This window comes from Lepisosteus platostomus, chromosome 7 (assembly GCF_059453375.1).
Source record: "Lepisosteus platostomus isolate fLepPlt1 chromosome 7, fLepPlt1.hap1, whole genome shotgun sequence".
NCBI classification, from domain to species: domain Eukaryota; kingdom Metazoa; phylum Chordata; class Actinopteri; order Semionotiformes; family Lepisosteidae; genus Lepisosteus; species Lepisosteus platostomus.
The window spans coordinates 38,914,165-38,932,363 of NC_142617.1; the positions used below are offsets into that span (position 1 = coordinate 38,914,165).

Here is an 18,199-nt window from a genome sequence, read left to right on the forward strand (position 1 = left end):
GCCAGAGACCAATACCTCCACAGGTAGGAGGAGCCAGTCTGCCCTTCCTCCTTCTGTGTGGGAGCAGGCGCTGCTGTGGTTAGCCCAGCCGTCTGGCTATAGCACGGCTGGCTATTCCAAACTGGGCAGGTTAATAAAATACTTGTTGACTCAAATAAAGAAACACTGCAAGCTGACAGGTATTTGGCAAGACAAGAAAACCAAACCTGACATGGCTAATATCCCACTGCGGGGCCCTGACACCTTATCAAAATTCTCAACTTTTCCCTTGATGTTGGCACTTTAAAGGACAGCCTGAACAAGCAGCTTTAGCAACTAAGCCTCTTGAAAGACCTGTGCTTCAGCATCTTTTGGAAACATATGTTCAGATGATCAGTTACTCAACACCTCAAAAAAACAGTGATCTTTTCTCGTTTGAAAACACTCCGCCCTTCTGCCTTCTGTCCTCTGACTCTTCTGGTTTTTGTTCCAACTGAGCGTTTTACTGGCTAATTGATTTCAGTTTTCTATTTAAAGCACACTTTTAACCTTGCTTTCAAGCTCTGAAAAGGTTGAATGGGATCTGATTTGGTATCAGCCATGAGTTTCAGAATTGACCTCATTCAGGCTTTGATCCCTGAAATGTGACCAACAGGACCTCTGCAAAATGCCTGATACAGGCACTGTCACCTGCATTTGTTCAGCATCAACTGATCATCTATTAACAGCTGTTTACAGAGAAATGAGTGTTATCAAATTAATAAGAGTCTGTTTAAAGCTCTGTGTTGAAAACCGTGCCCTTGGAGTCAGGGACTTTTTGAAAACCGGCACTGACAGGAGTCTGACTAACCTCAAGTCTACACAAGCAAACAGATAAAGCCATGAATTAGCCCCAGTGATTGCCAGCTCAGTTGGAATGAAAATCAACACAGTGGTCTCCAAGGACTGGGTATGGGAACAACTGCTGTAATGGACACGACTCCTCAAAACCCTCAGCTTCAGGTCAGTTTTGTGTGACTTTATGAAGTCAGACTGGTAAAATACAAACACTTCCTTCACCAGGTGCTGGCCGTTACTAATTCTTTTCATTTTCTCTCTGGGAAATTGCATTTCCAATGGAAATAGCTGAATGTGTATTTCTGAAAGTTCACTCGCACCCTGAAGCCACTGATGAAGAGATTGGATCAAGCTGTATGAGACCGAAACATAACAACAATACTAGAACAAAAATAATGATAATAAATCTGAATGCAGACATTATTTCAATTTATATTATTCTTGAGCACCTCAAAAAAAAATTGAAAACACAGTCAAGACTGATAAGAACCAATGAACAATTCAGAACACCTCTCTCCTCTGGGGATGGGACAACTGCAATGTTCTGCAGTTTGTTTGACAAAATCTCCTATCTGCGAATTGGATCGCAGTTTGAAGGCAATGGAAGAAATCTCTGATAAATAATAATGATGGTAGCGTCCCCAAGGACAACAAAACCGCAACAATATTTTTTTTAAATATATGTGCTTTGATAAAAAAAAAAGTATTGTACCTTTTGATATTTTTCTTTCTATAAAACATAAAGCCTTTAGCCAGAAAGAAGAGATGGTTTAAGACTGGAAAAAAGGAGCGTCACCCTTGGGTGTTGTGATGGTGTTCTCAGACCATGTTCTGTTTGAGAGGGCACTTTAATCTTTCATTTCCTGCCTGATCCCAGCCAGACCTCCACCTCCTCAGCTAGACTGGGGCTCGTCTCACGCGGGCTCTGCTCCCCCTCCGCTCTTTGCACCCCAAGACCTTCTGTAAGAGCACTTTTATAAACCTCACACATCCCTTTCCCAAGGTGGCTGACCTAACTTTGAGTGAGCAGCCTGGGGGTGCCAGGTCAAATCCACACTGACTCTGCAGAGCTACAGTACAACGATCTTTCTCTGAGACTACTAAATAATTTAGCTCTTTACAAGCATCAGCAAATCAGTTAAATATAAACCCCTGCAATATTTACACTGTATTCTTTATACACGTATATGTTGAATTTTCCGTTTTGCTTAAAGTTTGTTCCAGCAAAGTGTTTAATTTTGTTTTCCTTTATAAGAATCCCACAATGCCTGTCCAGCTGGGTTCCTTATGGGATTCTGTGCATTTTTAATGGTAGACCCAGGAATGGGAAGCCTTTTGTTATTTCACTTCATTTAATACAGGATGAAGCTGAAGTTGAATTTTTAATCTCCTATGCATATTATATAAACCTTCAAAATTGAGCTAGAAGCCTAACGTTCACCATGATTATTGTAACAGTACATTAAAATTTAATGTAATTTTCCAAAGTTCAAGGTAAATTGAATTATCTGATTTTGCATATCCCCTATCTTTGCAAGAAAAAAAATGTAATGCATGGTCTTGAATAGCTATGAAAATGTTCAAACAGTTGTCTCCTGCACTTTCACCCAGCACCACGGCACTCTCTCTTGTTAAATGACTTCAGATGAAACAATCTGACAGGTTTAGGTTTCTCAGACTATTACATTGACCCATAGGGCCACATTTACAGCTCAGTACAGCAGCAGATATTATACTACCAAATGTATAGGGAGAAAACAATTTACTACAATCCGAGAACCTTTAGTTATACTGACTACTCTACATGATTCACTCATAGAGAATTCCATCAATTTCTGTGTGGGTGTGTGATGCCGGAGTGCGTTTAATGCTTTGCCCTGCCAGAACACTTCAGACGCATTTCACATTCAGGAGAACTGCAGTCAGCCATCAATCCTTTTCCCTCTAGCATAATTCGGACACCTGGTCTTGGTATCACTGAGAGAGTTAAGACCCTCTTTACAGATAGGCATGTTTGGACTTCTTAGATATGGAAATATCTTTATTTTAGAATACAATTAATAATCACGGCAGTGTTGTTGCCTTTTGTAATATTTTATTGGCATTATTACAGCAGAAGAATATGCTTTTTTCCCCCACTTAGACAATTCTATTTCGAATGCACACAACCATAAACAGCAGATAATTTAAACCATGAACAGTGAGTGATGTGCTAATGCAAGGGAGTGCACACAGCAACAGCTATGCGACTCCTCCTGCTGTGAAAATGTCAATAAGTGAATAGCTCCTGAAAAGTCAAAGTCACATAGGTTCTGTATGGAAGGCTATCCCTTACTTCTGAGCAATGGAAGCTTCGAGTTATCAATTATTGCCTAAATTGAAAATGTTTAATTACCCACAGTGTTCAGTTCTAATCCTTAACTACTGTCCCCAAATCAGCTGAGCAATATTTCAATGAACTTTAATTGTATTTGATTAAAAATGCCTGTGGCCACAGTGAATTTAATCAAACACAGCAGAAAGACGTGAGGTGACCCATTTCACAGGTGGAAATAATTTTACAGGCATCTTAAACCTGTTAATTGAAAGCAGTTTGAGGGTTTAATGCGCCATGTCTCAGATTCATTACTGATGGAAATGCTATTATTTCTGTGGGTATTTCAGGTGAAACAGAAAAAATGAGGTGCCAAGGTAGTAGATTAAGGATTAATCAGATGCTACCAGCTCCATAATGAAATTGGGGTTATTAATAAGTTCCAAATTATATAAAAAATATTTCAAGTTAAAAAAAATTACTCCCCCTTATGAGGAATATGTTCCCAAACTGTCTGTGGGTCACAGAAATCCTTTACTCTGGGACAAATCTCTCCTAAACCTTATACTGGATCTACCATTGGTTTGTCTAATACACCACGTAAATCAATAGAAATATACTAAATAACCAAAAAATGTGACAGAAAATAAACCTCATGCTGCCCAGTTTTCCATTATAAAAAGGAATATTACAAAAATTACCTAAAGTATGTACCTTTACTGTTACTGAGCACAGGGATCTTCAGGAAGAGGTGATGAAGAGGGACAGATGCCATAGACAATGAGGACAAAAACATTTGTGTGCAAATTCTAAATTGAGCCTTAGTGTAAGAAGCTCAGGGTCTCTGAGAGTGCATGGGAAGATTCAGGCCTGAGAGTGTATGAGAAGTTTCAGGCCTCTATTTGAGAGTGCTCTAGATAGAAGGTTTGCGAATGCCTCTCAAAAGCCAGGTTTGGTCAAACACAGCGAGTACGTGAACCCGCAGGTGAGGAGGAAGACGTTTAACGACAATGACAGATTCTTCTACCGCACTGATGTTAAGCCTCATTCTACCTGCATTTCTGTTAACACTTTGTATGATTAAGTTTAATGTCTACGTTTAAGTACTGCATTTCCTTTATGCATTCAAACATTTGTGTAGATTAGACCATGATTTTCTTTATTCTGTTTTTATTTACTCTGTCGTTCTCTCTTCCGATGCAGCTTTTATTGTAATCAGGGCTGGGGTGTCAGAGGCACAGCAACTGACCTCCAGCAATGAGCACACTGTCAAGGACAAAGAACACACTGTTTGGCTGCCTATTTGGACTCTCAGCAGCAACAAAAATGTATAGATTTGACCAGCACTATTTGTGACCAACACTAATCCCAACGAATGTCACAGCATCACCCCCATCTGAATTCACTGTGCTGCAACAAACATTACTGGCCGTAAAGTCTTCATATTGCTCAGTGTCCAGTTAGCAGGTACATCCTGGCTGAGGAGACAGTTGATATCCAATCATGTTTGTAAAGACATTACTTATTAAAATAACTTAAAATACACTGCAAACAAAACACTGAGCATAAAATGGAGTAGGCAAAAACATCTGCATCTGAAAGTGTCACCTCGTTGAAAAGTTTGATATGTACACCTAAGTGATGCTGATGGGTTGCAGGAATCACAGGCTATTTCACAGCTTTTTCTGGGGGGGGGCATGTGTGCTCATTTTAAAATGGCAGACCTCTGTGATCTTGTAGTGTTTAATTGGCTTGTGATGCTCTAGTTCTTCCTGAGGGTGTTGGGGAATGGTAAGAAGCTTGGATTGGAAAAACGGGTCTGCACAAGTGTGCAATATGGGCTGGGCAAATTTAGTTAAGCTTCACTGTAAGGGATGGGTCCACACACTCACCTCCTGAACGGACGCCTGTTGGAAGAGCGGGATCAATGGGTTTGTTCTGGGAATGTCAATGTGAATCTGCAATGAAACAAAAAAGAGGCACTGTGAAATTCAGCACATGTGGAGCAAGATAAGAGGTTGTAAAAGGAAACAGCTGAAAGCAACTTTACTTTGAGTATTGAGGAGGGAGAATCCACTGCAAGGGGAACCCCAAAGCTCAAATGGGCTCCCCAAAACCTCTTTAAAAATTTTGCATGATGAGAATGTGGTTAAACATTAATGACGTTTAAAAAAAAATGATGGCAAATAAAAGAGCTCTATCTCCGGAAGCTGAACTCAAGCTTTTTTTCCATGCAGCCGATTAAGACAATTCAAAAAGAGTGGGCCACTCCCAGTCAGTATGATGGACAGTAGCTCTAAAATTCTTCTCGGTGGACCAGATTATAGCTATGCCATGATATTGTCATCTAGTGATTAGCTTGCCTCTGAATTTGAACTGGTGGTATATGGAGGAAAGACTGTGCTTAATTCCTTGCTGTTGTGCTTTCCCCTTTGTTCAAGAAGCAACAGAAGAGAAAACTGTTGGGCCAATAAGGAAGAAAATAAACACTGATGCTCTTTTCAACAAGCTCAGGGAAGCCTGATGTGTTTAACTCTGAGCGCCGCTGTAGAGGCATTAGAAATGGGCATCTAGGGGAGAAAGGCAGAGCTGTCCTTTGCTTCTTTGGTAATTACTTCTGGAGCCGTGAATGGCGGCACTAATTTCAATAAGCACGGTGTGGCTTTCCATCAATGCTCGAAATATCAATGGAAATAACAATCGCTTTAGCTCGTCTTCCATTCACCCCCCCCAGTCCATCTGCACTCAGACGCTCCCATTATAAACCAGGAATCAAGAGCTGCCTGATGGGAGGGCGACTGTTTAAACATCTCCTAGGCGGCATATTCATCAAAATGAACATCACTCCCAGAAAAACAGCTTTCTGGAATATTAGCTGCCCGTTTCAGACAAAGGGCCCATTATGATAAAGCTGAAATGCTACATAAATAAACTTGATAGCTATTCTGTAAGTTATTTGACAAAGGAAAGGGGGAGTTGCAATACTTATCGAACACCAACCCTGCACCATTAACTTGAGATTTACAGGCTGTGAGGGAATCGATTTTGCTCAGAATCATTAATGAGATGCTGTAAAATATGTTTTCTTCCCTTTTTCATTTGGGTTTAGGATATATAATCACACAAGCGGCACAGCATCTTTTTGCTTTGTTTGTTTTGTTTTTTTTGCCGCTAAACGCATTTTCTTCTGCGGTGACAAAAGAGATACTTTGCAGAGGATCTAGTGCATGTTTTGGATCGTCTTTTAATTATGTTCCATTTTCACCTGTATATAAAAAAATCATGCCGAGAGCCGAAACACTGGGCTTTAATTAATTTGTATTTCACAGAGGGAGAACAACAGAGAGATTGTATGGAGCACTAAGGACAGCATTACAGAAAGAAACACGTAAGAAATACATTACTGAGGCTGAGTTCAGTCTCTTTACACCATGTATCTGACACCAGCTCTGTAGAGTTCACATTCAAACAGCCTCCTGGAATATTTATAAACTATTTCAAACCCTTGGTGAGCAATAAATATTTAAACCTTCCAGGTAAAGAAAGCAGATATTTCAAAACTGAGTTCTCAGGTGTAGCTGAAAACAAATTTAAGGTACCATCTCCTTATTCCCTACAAAGACATTAGATGGAAGTTTTTCTGGAAAAAGCAAGAGAGGTGTTTTTAGTCTGAACTGTCCAGAGAGAGGAGAAGATGAATTTAGATGAGTGACCTCACCTGCTGACAAGGAGCCAAATGAATGCCAAACACCAAGCCCCTGTCCTGTCTGAAAACACTGTGACAAATATACAATGCTTTTCATCCACACAAGAAAAGCACAGCAAACAGTTGTGACTGTGGAATAGGGCAGAGATACAGAGAAAGCAGGAGGAGAGAAAATAAATGCATGGATTTGACCCAAAGGACACTGACCACGAAATAAGTGACAGCTAGGAGAAAGGAACATAAAATGTATGCATTGCCCATCCCTGCACATCATTGCTGCAGCTGTTTGTTTCTTTGGGGAAGGGGTGATGGAGAACCTACTGTAAGATAAGTAATATAGTTAATTGTTTAAAATTCCAAAGCTTAAAAAGATGTGGTCTGAAACAGAGACAATTCCTTAAACAGGCATGGGTTATGCAAAGAAATGTCACGTCACACTGTGGATGGTGAGAATCGGGGGTCATTCAAGAACGATCTTCATGACGTTCTTAAGAACATAGGAAAGGCTACACAAAAGAGGCCATCTATCCAATTTGACTGTTGATCTCATCCAGCTGTTTCTTAAAGGACACTAGGGTACTGTCTTCAGCAACGCAGCCGCATAACTTGTTCCAGACACCCACAACCTTTTGTCTAAAGACGTGCTTCCTCCTCTCAGTTTTAATTGTACTTCCATCTGGTTTCCGAATATGTCCTTTGGTTCATGTTTCACTATTGGCTCTGAAGAAGTCTACTGCGATGACTTACTCAGTGCCTTTGAACACTTATATCAGAATACCCTTCTTAGTTTTCTCTATTCAAGACTATAAAGGTTCAGTTCCTTAAGCCTGTCGGTATAGGACATTCCTCTAAGTCCTACAATGTATCAAATTTCTCTTCTCTGGATTGATTCCAAAGCAGCAATATCTCCTCTATAATGTGATGACCAAAACTGTTCACAGTATTTTAAATTAGGCCTTATGAGAGGCTTATTAACTAGCTACTTATTGCTTAGAACTGGATGCTCAAAATCTGTCAAATGGCCTCATTGCATCTGTATATTTTATGATGTTCTTTAATACCTCTAGTCCAAATTTCACTCACTAATAATGGTCATATCCTATCTAATATGCCTTTTCTGTGAATGACCTACAGAAGATTGACTTAGGTTCCTACAGACCTAAGAGGCTTAACGCGGTCCTGAATTTACAACATTCAATGGGGGATATGATGTCTATATAAGCAGGTCTGTCAATATTAATAAAAACCTTTGTGTTGCACAGATGCAGGGAGAAGAGCCAGAATATCCTCCTTATTGACAATTATATGCCAATTTCTGCAAAGCCTACTGTAGCTGCCTGAGCACTTAAGAGTCTGTGTGCCAGGTTATTTATGAGACAACCTGGACTTTGACCAGCACTAGCTCAATGGCAGACACAGTGATTTCACAAGCCATTTAATAACATCTATGAACATCTTTTGTGCAGTGAAGGACTGCTACTACTTGTGGTTAAGTGGTTTCAGTCACTCATACCCAAAAACAATGTGGCCCATGAATTATTAACCACGAAGATCTGCTTATAGGCCCAGGTGTGTTACTGCTCTGCCAAAAAACACCTGAGTCTGCACTTATCCAAAAGGCCACTCAGAAAGTTTTTAACCATTTTTAGTGCGCTTTCCTCCTGACCTCCTCACTACAAACAATCACATGACAATCCAATGATGCAAGAATTTCCTGGGACACCTCAACCAGTCGCAGACACCTCTGCTCAAGTGGAGATATTCAACCCACTCAATAATCCTTTTATTCTTGTATTTCTCCATCCACTTTTCAGGCAACACTAATCAATGGTCCTGGTCTGTGCATTAGCTCCAGCTCCAGTGAAACAACCTCTGCATTACACCTTCCCCAGCAGCACTGCCATGCTGCACAAATGGGGCAGGAGGTAAAGGGGGGACACCACAAACACACATGGAACCCGAGATGTCGTTTATCAATGGCATTGTTCATAACCGGTTCGGCTCATATCTGACTGGCGACTTGTTGTTTTCCTTGGTCCTCATAAATCCCCCATGGCCCCAGTCAATCACGGTGTACCTCAGGGTTCAGTCTTGGGCCCACTACTTTTTATTATTTATATGCTTCCTCTTGGCTAAATTATACACAAACATGGTCTTCAGTTTCACCATTATGCAGATGATACTCGTCAGATCTCATATCTTTGTCACTTATCACTTATATCTGTGTGACATCGAGCTCTATTTGACATTAAATTCCTTTAATCTAAATAGTTTCCAAACAGAAATCTCACTGTTGGGTAGCAAATGTCAGCTGGAAAAGATGGAGAGCTTCACTGTAATCATGGATGGCTTCCACATTCATACTGTATGTCTACCGTAGTCAGGAATCTGGGAGTCCCTCTTGATCCTCTCTTGTCTTTTGAGCCCCATGAGGAAAAAGTAAGACTCAGTCATCTTTTTTCACCTTAGAAATATTGCCTACATTAGGCAATTTCTATCAATGTCCAATGCTGAGTTCTTGATTCACGCATTTATAACATCTAGGCATGATTTCTGCAATTCTTTACTCTATGGGCTCCCCAACTCTCTTCTCCGTAATTTACAAAATGTCCTAAACTCTGCAGCTAGGCTTCTAACTCACACCAGACCATGGCAACCTATCACTCCTACACTTAAATCTCCTTATTGGTGACTTGTAAAATCACATATTCAGTATAAGATGTTGTTACTAACTTTTAAGGCTTTAAATAATCTGGCTCCATCATACATCTCTGAACTTCATGTTTGTACTCCCTGCTATAGGCTACATTCAGTTGAGGCTGGTCCTTTGCTTGATGTAACTTGGTGTAAATCTTGGACTTTTGGAGTTTTTTCTGTAACCTCCGACTCTTATAGAAACAAATTCTTTCACTCTCTTCAAATTTAAACTCAAAACTCACCTTTTTACTAGGGCCTATGTTTGACGCACTACAGTTTATCCGGTATGTTCTTGTTTAGTATTTTTTGTTTTTGTCTTTTCCTTTATCACTATGTACAGCATCCTCATCGTCATCAGCATCCACCACAGAGTGGCATATTTCCATCTGTGGACAGAGGATTCGGAACATCTTGTGGTCCTCGATCTCATCCAGGAGAGGATGTCTGTCCTCTGAGAATTGTCGGTCCTTCCTGCCATGTGAAATTACAGTGAAGATTTTCATGGAGGCTTAACTGCTGCACAAACCAAGCCGATTTGTACATGAGCATCTTTATAAAAAGCAGCACCCTGTTTCCTCTAGTCATTATGGTGCAGAACCGTGCATCACAATCAGCCATTTCTCAGGCTCGCTCATGGGCAAAGACACTCTCAAGTTCAGATATGGGTCAGCTGCAATTAAGAGATGCTTCAAATGTTTCTGCCCTTCAAAAAGGTAAAGCTACAGAGTCAGCTACCGAGACTCACTGATCCATAAGGATCCAGTTTATTAATCTGTAGCTCTACCTCCCACGTACTGTATAGTATTTGAAAATACTACCACCTGAATCAGTCCACAGGTGTTGATGATATTTATGCTCTTAAACAGGAACTCCACAAGTCCATTCCTTGCGGGCAACCATTCACTAGATCTCCCGAACTCATCAACAGCACAAGACTGAACAGAAGAGTGTTACAGTAGCTTGGTTATGGTTTTGCTGGATAGAAGTGAAGCAGCTCGTGATTCAAGGTCCACTCAAAGCGCTTTACAGGTAACAGGCACTGCCTTCTACCGACACCAGTTGGTAGCCACAAAGTCATTTGATTGATAGGGATTATAAGGAGGACATGATTGGTAAAGGGCAAAGGGAAATTTGAAAGAATCCTTTAAAAACAAAGAATGTATAATACTATTGCAGTCAAACGAATTACGTCACCTGGGAATGTAGACAGAAAGACTAATCTTGGCTAAAGGAGCAAAAGTTACGGAAATACTTTTGACTGTTTTTCATTTTTACAGAAGCTACAAAAATGTTTTCTGAAATTACAGTGTTTGTAATCTGTACAGCAAACAGAATTTAACATTTGTGTCATCCTGCCTTTTAACATAACATCACTTTATTAGCCCTATACAATTTCTTGCATTAGGAATTCGTCTTTTCACATACCCCAGCTTGCTCTCCATGAGACACATAGACATACAGACAGGGAGAGAGCCTGGGGTCAGAGCGCAGGGTCAGCTATTGTACAGCGCCCCTGGAGCAGTTGGGGTTAAGGGTCTTGGCTGCGGGATTTGAACCAGCAACCTTCCAGCCACAGATCCTTAGCCACGGAACCACCGCTCCCCCCATTAGATGCCGACATCAGTACACTTGGAATTTCCTGTCATGTGTTAGAATATGAAATATTAGATCACGTTACTGTGTATCACTAAATGTAGTCTTTGTGTAGTACAGACATAGCCCCTTCACACCTCTCGATTGGCCTCTCTTTCTGTCCCCTGCTCCCGCCTCTCACTCCTCCTCCCTCCCAGCCTCTGTTCTCCCGCTACATTACCTTTGCCTACTGCCTTGTCTCTCTCACACCTGAAGAAGGCTCCACGCCCGAAACGTTGTGTTCTTTTTTTCAGCATGGAATAAACCTATTACTTGTTCCTTTGCAGCCTACGCATGCTGACGCAGCTACCCTCCTGAATAAATACAAATTGATTGGGAAGGGCCAAATAGACTGAGGATGTGTAAAACTATTATTGTAATGAGTCCATTGGAAACGTACTATAGCGCTCAGTGATTTCAAAGCAGAAAGAAGTGTCCCAGATCTGAAGATACCAAGTCATCCTTTACATTTCAAACCTCTTTAATAAGCAGAAAGAGAAAACTCTTCAAATACAAATTTAATCACCTCTCATAAAATATGCCCATGTTTCTTGATTACGTGTTTAAACAAATAATCACTTGTAATGTAAAAAGAGATTTTGTTATGAAGATTTATGTTCCCAATGGAATGGAGTTCAACTTTTATCACTTGTGCAGGAATGTGTCGTTATGTTCCCTCTTTACTGACACTGTGAATGGAAAGTAATACAGAGCTTACAAACAAGGAACAAGCCACATTTTCACATCTGATAAATGATTAAAGATTTTGTCATGCTTTAACACAAACTCCTGCCACGGTCATCAAGAAATCCACAACCAGTGTTATTTTAAATCAGAACACTTCCTGCTTTGTGTCATCACTAATATACTCTAACTTAATAATTCTTCAGTAGCGTAGAGACCCACAGCAGAACTAAGTGATTGTGTGCATTAATGCATGCTTTGAACCCAGGCTGAGGTAGTATCTGTAATATCATTCAATCTGAACTCATCTACCACACATAAAGAGATCTAAATCTCTTTCTACATTCCTTTGCCCTAAACTGAATATCTCAAACAGAAAAAGAGATTCCTATAATCTATCAAATGACTTCAAAGGATAAGGTACTCCTCTTTTCAAAGAAATTGGATGAGAACTGTCTGCATTTGTAGCAGATAGTTGGGGTCTCTGTCCCTGGTTCTAGGGACCAGCAATTCTTTTAGGTCACCATTAAACCACCATATTCCTAAAGATCTGAAACAATTTCATTGTGACCAGATAAGACAGCGATTTGTTAATTTAGATAGAGATCATTTGGGACTATAAATTGAGTACTCTTTGGCCCTTAAGGACCAGTGTGTATTCAACTGAACAAACTACTTAAAATGAACAAATAGCTTCATTCATCAATAACATATAGATGTTGTCAGTCTTTAGAAATAGATGATCTTAAGGTTAGAGACACCAGCTTTAGTAAATAAAGTAATCTATGTCTGTACGACACAAAAACTAAATTTAGTGATACACAGTAACGTGATCTAATATTCCACATTCTAACACATGACAGGAAATTCCAAGTGTACTGATGTCAGCATCTAATGGGCGGAGCGGTGGTTCTGTGGCTAAGGATCTGTGGCTGGAAGGTTGCCGGTTCAAATCCCGCAGCCAAGACCCTTAACCACAACTGCTCCAGTGGCGCTGTACAATAGCTGACCCTGCACTCTGACCCCAGGCTTCTCTCCCTGTCTGTATGTCTATGTGTCTCATGGAGAGCAAGCTGGGGTATGTGAAAAGACGAATTCCTAATGCAACAAATTGTATAGGGCTAATGGGGTCTCCTTTAAAACAACCACCAGAAAAGACCAGGCTGCAGCACTAACTCAGCCTTAAAAAGTTTTTTTTTATCATTTGTATATTTGTTCATGTCTCTGGTTTACCTCCCAAAAGGAGAACGTACCCGCAACAAAAATGTACTACCAGCAGACATAAGTATCTGCTAAGAAAAGTTATTTCTATAGTTCATTAGGCATACAAAAAATCTATTTTTCAAATTAATTTACTATAAATAAAACTTTACTGAAAACTCACTCTTCTTCTGCCCATCAATTGCTACAGTATTTAACAGACAAAGTGCTAGTCAGTGCAGCTCTGAACCACACAACGCCTTTTCTGCTGTTTCAGTCTACAGGTATGTCAATATCTATCACTAAATTTGCTTTTCTACAAAAGTAAGCTGCAACAAGTACAGACTTTTTCTATTGGAGGTTTAAGTCCATTTTCTGAGAAAAAAACACTTTTCCATCAATCTTTCTCTCCCTCACAACCACTAACCTGGCACCAGCCTACCATGTAGGTGTTCTCACAGCTTTTTTATGGTGTGGGTGCACCCAACGTCTGGATGGGCAGGAGTCAATCTGCGCGAGGTGGTCAAAGGGCAAGTCTCATGGAGGAACACAGAAAAAGCTGAAGCAAAGTGTTGATGTGAGACATTGGCTATGTGCCTTTATGTAGATGTTCTGAAACAATTACAGAATAAACAGTGTAGACAGCAAAGTCTGTCACATTATGATTTATCAAAAACTTCTTATTCCGTTAAAGCATCCTAGTCATACAGGCTTAATATATTGTATTTTTAAGCAACTGTCCATCAACATTACCCTTTCTGCAGTGGCAGACAGGGAAATTGGAGTGTGCTTACTTAAGAGACTTACAGTACACATCTCTGTACTGGAGTGTAGACTGTTTTTATCATCGGAATCATGAAATCATGGAACTGCTCCACATTCAGAGGAAATACTATGAAAGTGCAGGCTTTTTTTAGTTTTTTCTCCACTTGCCAACCTTCTACATTCCTCAGATCACTGGGAAGTGCAGGGCCACTGTCACAAAGCACAAAATCCCTCCACCCTTCGATCCATTTTCTAACCACTTTATTCAATTCAGGGTCGCAGGGGAGCCAGAGCCCATCCCAGCAAGGAGTGGCTGCAAAGCAGGGTACACCCTGAATAGGTCATCAGTTCATCGCAGAGAAGACACACACACACACACACACACACACACACACACACACACACACACACACACACACACACACACACACACACACACACAGGTCTATTTTCCCAGAAACCCAGGATAGAACATGGACCCCAACACTGCAAGGTAGCAGTGCTAACTACTGTGCCACCATGCTGCCCCACAGCATAAAATGTCAAAGTTAAATATCCGTCTCTTTAGGAATGAGGAGAAATTCCCAGCTCCCTGATTTAACATTGACAGCTGAGAACATGACAGAGAAGAGGAACAGAGGCAAGGCAAAAGAGGCTCCACCTGAGAAAACCCCAATTCTGAGATGTAATTGCCTGCCATGCCAAGAACCACCAATTTGAAAACAGCCTGGGATGAGAAGAAAAGGGCAATTTACAAAAGCAATTCTCCAAGCAGAAGACTCTCTTCTTCAGATTACTTGCAAATGTTATCTTAACCTTTTTATCAATCATAACCTGGAGCTCCGAGCAACATTTCTTGTTTGCAGTAAAACATTGTAAATCAGTAACGTTCCTCTGTCATAAAGCCTGGATATGAAATTATGTGTTTTAATAATTGAAGAACTACACATTGAAACAACAGCAATTCCAAAGCGAACATCAACAAGGGAGCTGTGCACTGCGATTAGACGTGTGCCTAACATTAGTTACAGGGCAGACAGCCTAAGCTAATGGCTAATATTTAACATGTGCAATTAAAATTCAACTTGTACAAATTTTTATAACATATGAGCTCATGCTTTATTTATGGGGTCTGCAGGAGTTCTCAGTAAAACGTTCAAGAAAAGGCCATGGGAAATGTTTAAAGGCAGTCGATGTTTGCAGGATTATGTGCCACACATTAAACAATATCTCAGGGGAGGAAAAAAAATGATGGCAAGAGTTTGTTTTGCCGGTTAGTTAGAGGAATAGCTTTGTACATCAAGGCATGAATGTTAAGTCACTTCTCCCTAGAGAGGGCAAAAGGGCATTCTGTTTATTCCAGGAGATGGGCAAGGCTATGCCACAATGTCTGAATTGCCAACTATTAACCCTTCTTCTGGAGACCCTAATTCTTAAGCTGTTGAGGTCATGACTACAACCCTCGAAGGAGAGATATAACCAACCCACACACTTTCAGTTCTTCTGCTTCTCTTATCACTGCCAGCAAAAATGCAGGGTTAAGACATTGAAAAGAAGACCAACACAGCTCTCTCTAATAGCTAGGGCATTTTTCGGAAAATTACTAAATTCTTACCTTTGCTAAATGACATGGAATTTCCTAAATGGCTTTCTACATGTGATTATCCGCGTCAATACCTAAAAAATTATTCAAAATAAATTTGGGGAAGTCCATATTAAATCCCAGAAAGCCAGCACTTCACTCCTCCATTTTCTCCCTAACCTGTCCAGTGATCATGACGGCAGTAATTCAGCACAAGAATCGTGCTGACACTGAAGTAGGACTTAAACTATTCCAAAAATTTCAGAAGTCTGATGTGCAAAGTGGCATATAAAAGATACAATGAACAAGATTTATGAATGCAACGTAAAGCTTAATGATTTATTATTCATGTTATCATCTATTCATTTTCACTTTATGCTCACAGAAGCCGACACTCAGTAAAATGTGCACCATCCCACGAAAAATCCCATTCACAGCTGGATAGTGGCGAAGCCCGGATTAGAAGCAGCCACCTCTGAACTAGAGAGCCCAACCTGAGTCCTTGAGCAGGGCCTTCACAAGCTGAGATGCCCCCCATGGACACATAAATTTGTAACTTCCCATGTCTCACTAATGTGAAACAGAGCAGTTTGTGGGCCTGACTAGCACTCAAAACCATGATGAATGTCCTTCATAAGGCTGACGCACCCTGTGCTTCTCTGAAAAGGGAGGGCCATGCAGGAATATTTATTTCCACCATGAAACATGACATTTCTAGAGCTCCCATGTGTCTCATCCAGAAAAGGACCTAATGAGTGTGCCAGCTGAACCTTATAATACAATTTGAGCTGGGGTGTGTCTTTAGCCCACTAGGGCCAGGATTACCCAGGCAGCAGCGCACTATTGGGATAGTTGTATGATGTGCACTTAGGGGACCTCAATCAGGCAGAGTGTCCACAGCTTGCCTCACAACAGTGCCCCTGGCACTTACTGGGCTCCTGGAGAGAGAGAGGCACCACTCCTCCAAATGCAGCTCACTTGTATGGCCCTACGGGTCTGACAGTGTGTCTGAGGACAAATGGCTGAGTGAGAGAACTGGGAGAAGTCGGAACAGGGTGGCTTAAAGCAGAAAAACAATCAGAGATTTCTGCAACGCTTCTTGGCGGCATATTTCAGAGTATAATCAAGAACTTGAACTGCCTGACTTGCAAGTGCCGGCACTATCAATGAAAAGGTCTCGAAACAATGTATGGAACTGTACTGACTGAAGGCCTGCAGTTTGAGGAGAAACGCTGAGAGTGAAACAGTAAGTTACTGAACAGGAAGGGAGTTCAGGGAAAGAGGGGGGAACACTCCTGGGACCGTACCTGTCTGTAGGTGTCTCGGTGGTGTTCATCATTCCTGGAGTCATAATACTGCTGGATGAAGCCAAAATATTCCTCTCGCTTTCGTCGCAGGACTAGTTCTCTCCTCTCCATATTTGCAGGCAGATAACCCTGTGAGGAAATTGAATATTTCAGGCATTAAGGTTAATACTCCAAGCCTATGGCCTTCTGCTCCCAAGGATGTTTACAGTAAACACAGTGTATAATCAGTTATTCTCCCACCCCTCCTCCCCTATCGCACACTGTAATGCATTACAAAGTCTGGGCACAGGCAGCCAAAGGCACTTACAGAATTAATCCGTTATTGAAAAGTAATCCCAAAATCACTGGAATTGACATCAAACAGCCGTGCCAACGTAAACGCAGCTCAGACACCAGCAGACAGACGTAATCTCACAAAGAACTCACACCAGCTCACAAAGGTAAAAGGAATTTCAGATTTTACTATGTTCCTTGGTTTTTTTTGTCCCTCCATTTTGAAATAAAGAGCAAAATGCGTCAATGACTGATTGGCTAACTGATCAAATGAATGAGTGAATGGATACATTTCGCAAGAGTCCCTTGCAAGTACATGGAGATATGCAAAGAGGATTTTTTTTGCCTTCTAGTGGGACTGGAGTGCACAGATAAGAAACAGCCCGTTTGTTAACATTAACATTTTGATGATTTTTTAAAGTAATTCTATTTTCAATCTGTTGTGCTGGCAAAAGAACACACACATACTGTATTTATACACACATTATATGAAAAAGCATTACATCCCCAAAAGAATATTTTTTGAATCTATATAGTGAAGTGCACATGGGGCTTAGAGACTTTCCACTGAAAAGATTCATCTTGAGTTTAGTTTTTAACTGACACAAAAAACTGCATATGTGAAAACATATGCTTTTTATGTATATATGCTTATGTTAGAGCGCAAACTTGAAAATACATCTATTTCATACTGGCTTCATTATCCACATGGATCATTTAGTGAGCTTTGCACATACAAAATACATGTTGAGTAAAATATATTCTTCTGACTTATTCGCAAAGAAGGCATGGTACAGTACACGGAACTACCAAATCGCTAATCACGCCCGGACATGTCTTACAATGCGTTTGTGTCTTAGCCAATGTATTATGGGTATGAATATTCATTAGCTTTTCAGCTAATCACAATGCCACAGGACACAGAACTGCCTAATGGCTTCTTATTAGACCTTTTTGCACATATAAGGCAAAGCTAGTATGCTAACATGATTAGGCAGATAATTAACATTAGTATCCACAATAAATTGTTACTGCTGCTCTAAATTCCAAGTTAATTCAAAGAATGTCTTAGCTACTTGATATCAGCACTGTATCTCCATATCCCTCTTGTGAAATTACTGTAAATGGACTTTGCTGTTGGTGGTTTTTCTATTTTAAATGGATTGCACGCATGGCGCATTAAGGTCATTGAGAAAACTAGATGATCAATAAATTTCCTATTT

At 40.6% G+C, this 18,199-nt stretch overlaps 1 protein-coding gene across 2 annotated transcripts in view; it reads right to left on the reverse strand.

Moving 5' to 3' along the window:
- Positions 1-18,199, reverse strand: part of tbc1d22b (TBC1 domain family, member 22B) — a 129,944-nt gene that overhangs the window by 71,652 nt on the left and 40,093 nt on the right. For both annotated transcript variants that reach the window (XM_088640187.1, XM_088640186.1), the window contains 2 exons: positions 16,704-16,832; positions 5,023-5,088 (listed from right to left, as the gene is read on the reverse strand). In XM_088640187.1, the coding sequence (XP_088496313.1) occupies positions 5,023-5,088; positions 16,704-16,832 (195 nt within the window). The remainder of the gene's footprint in view (positions 1-5,022; positions 5,089-16,703; positions 16,833-18,199) is intronic.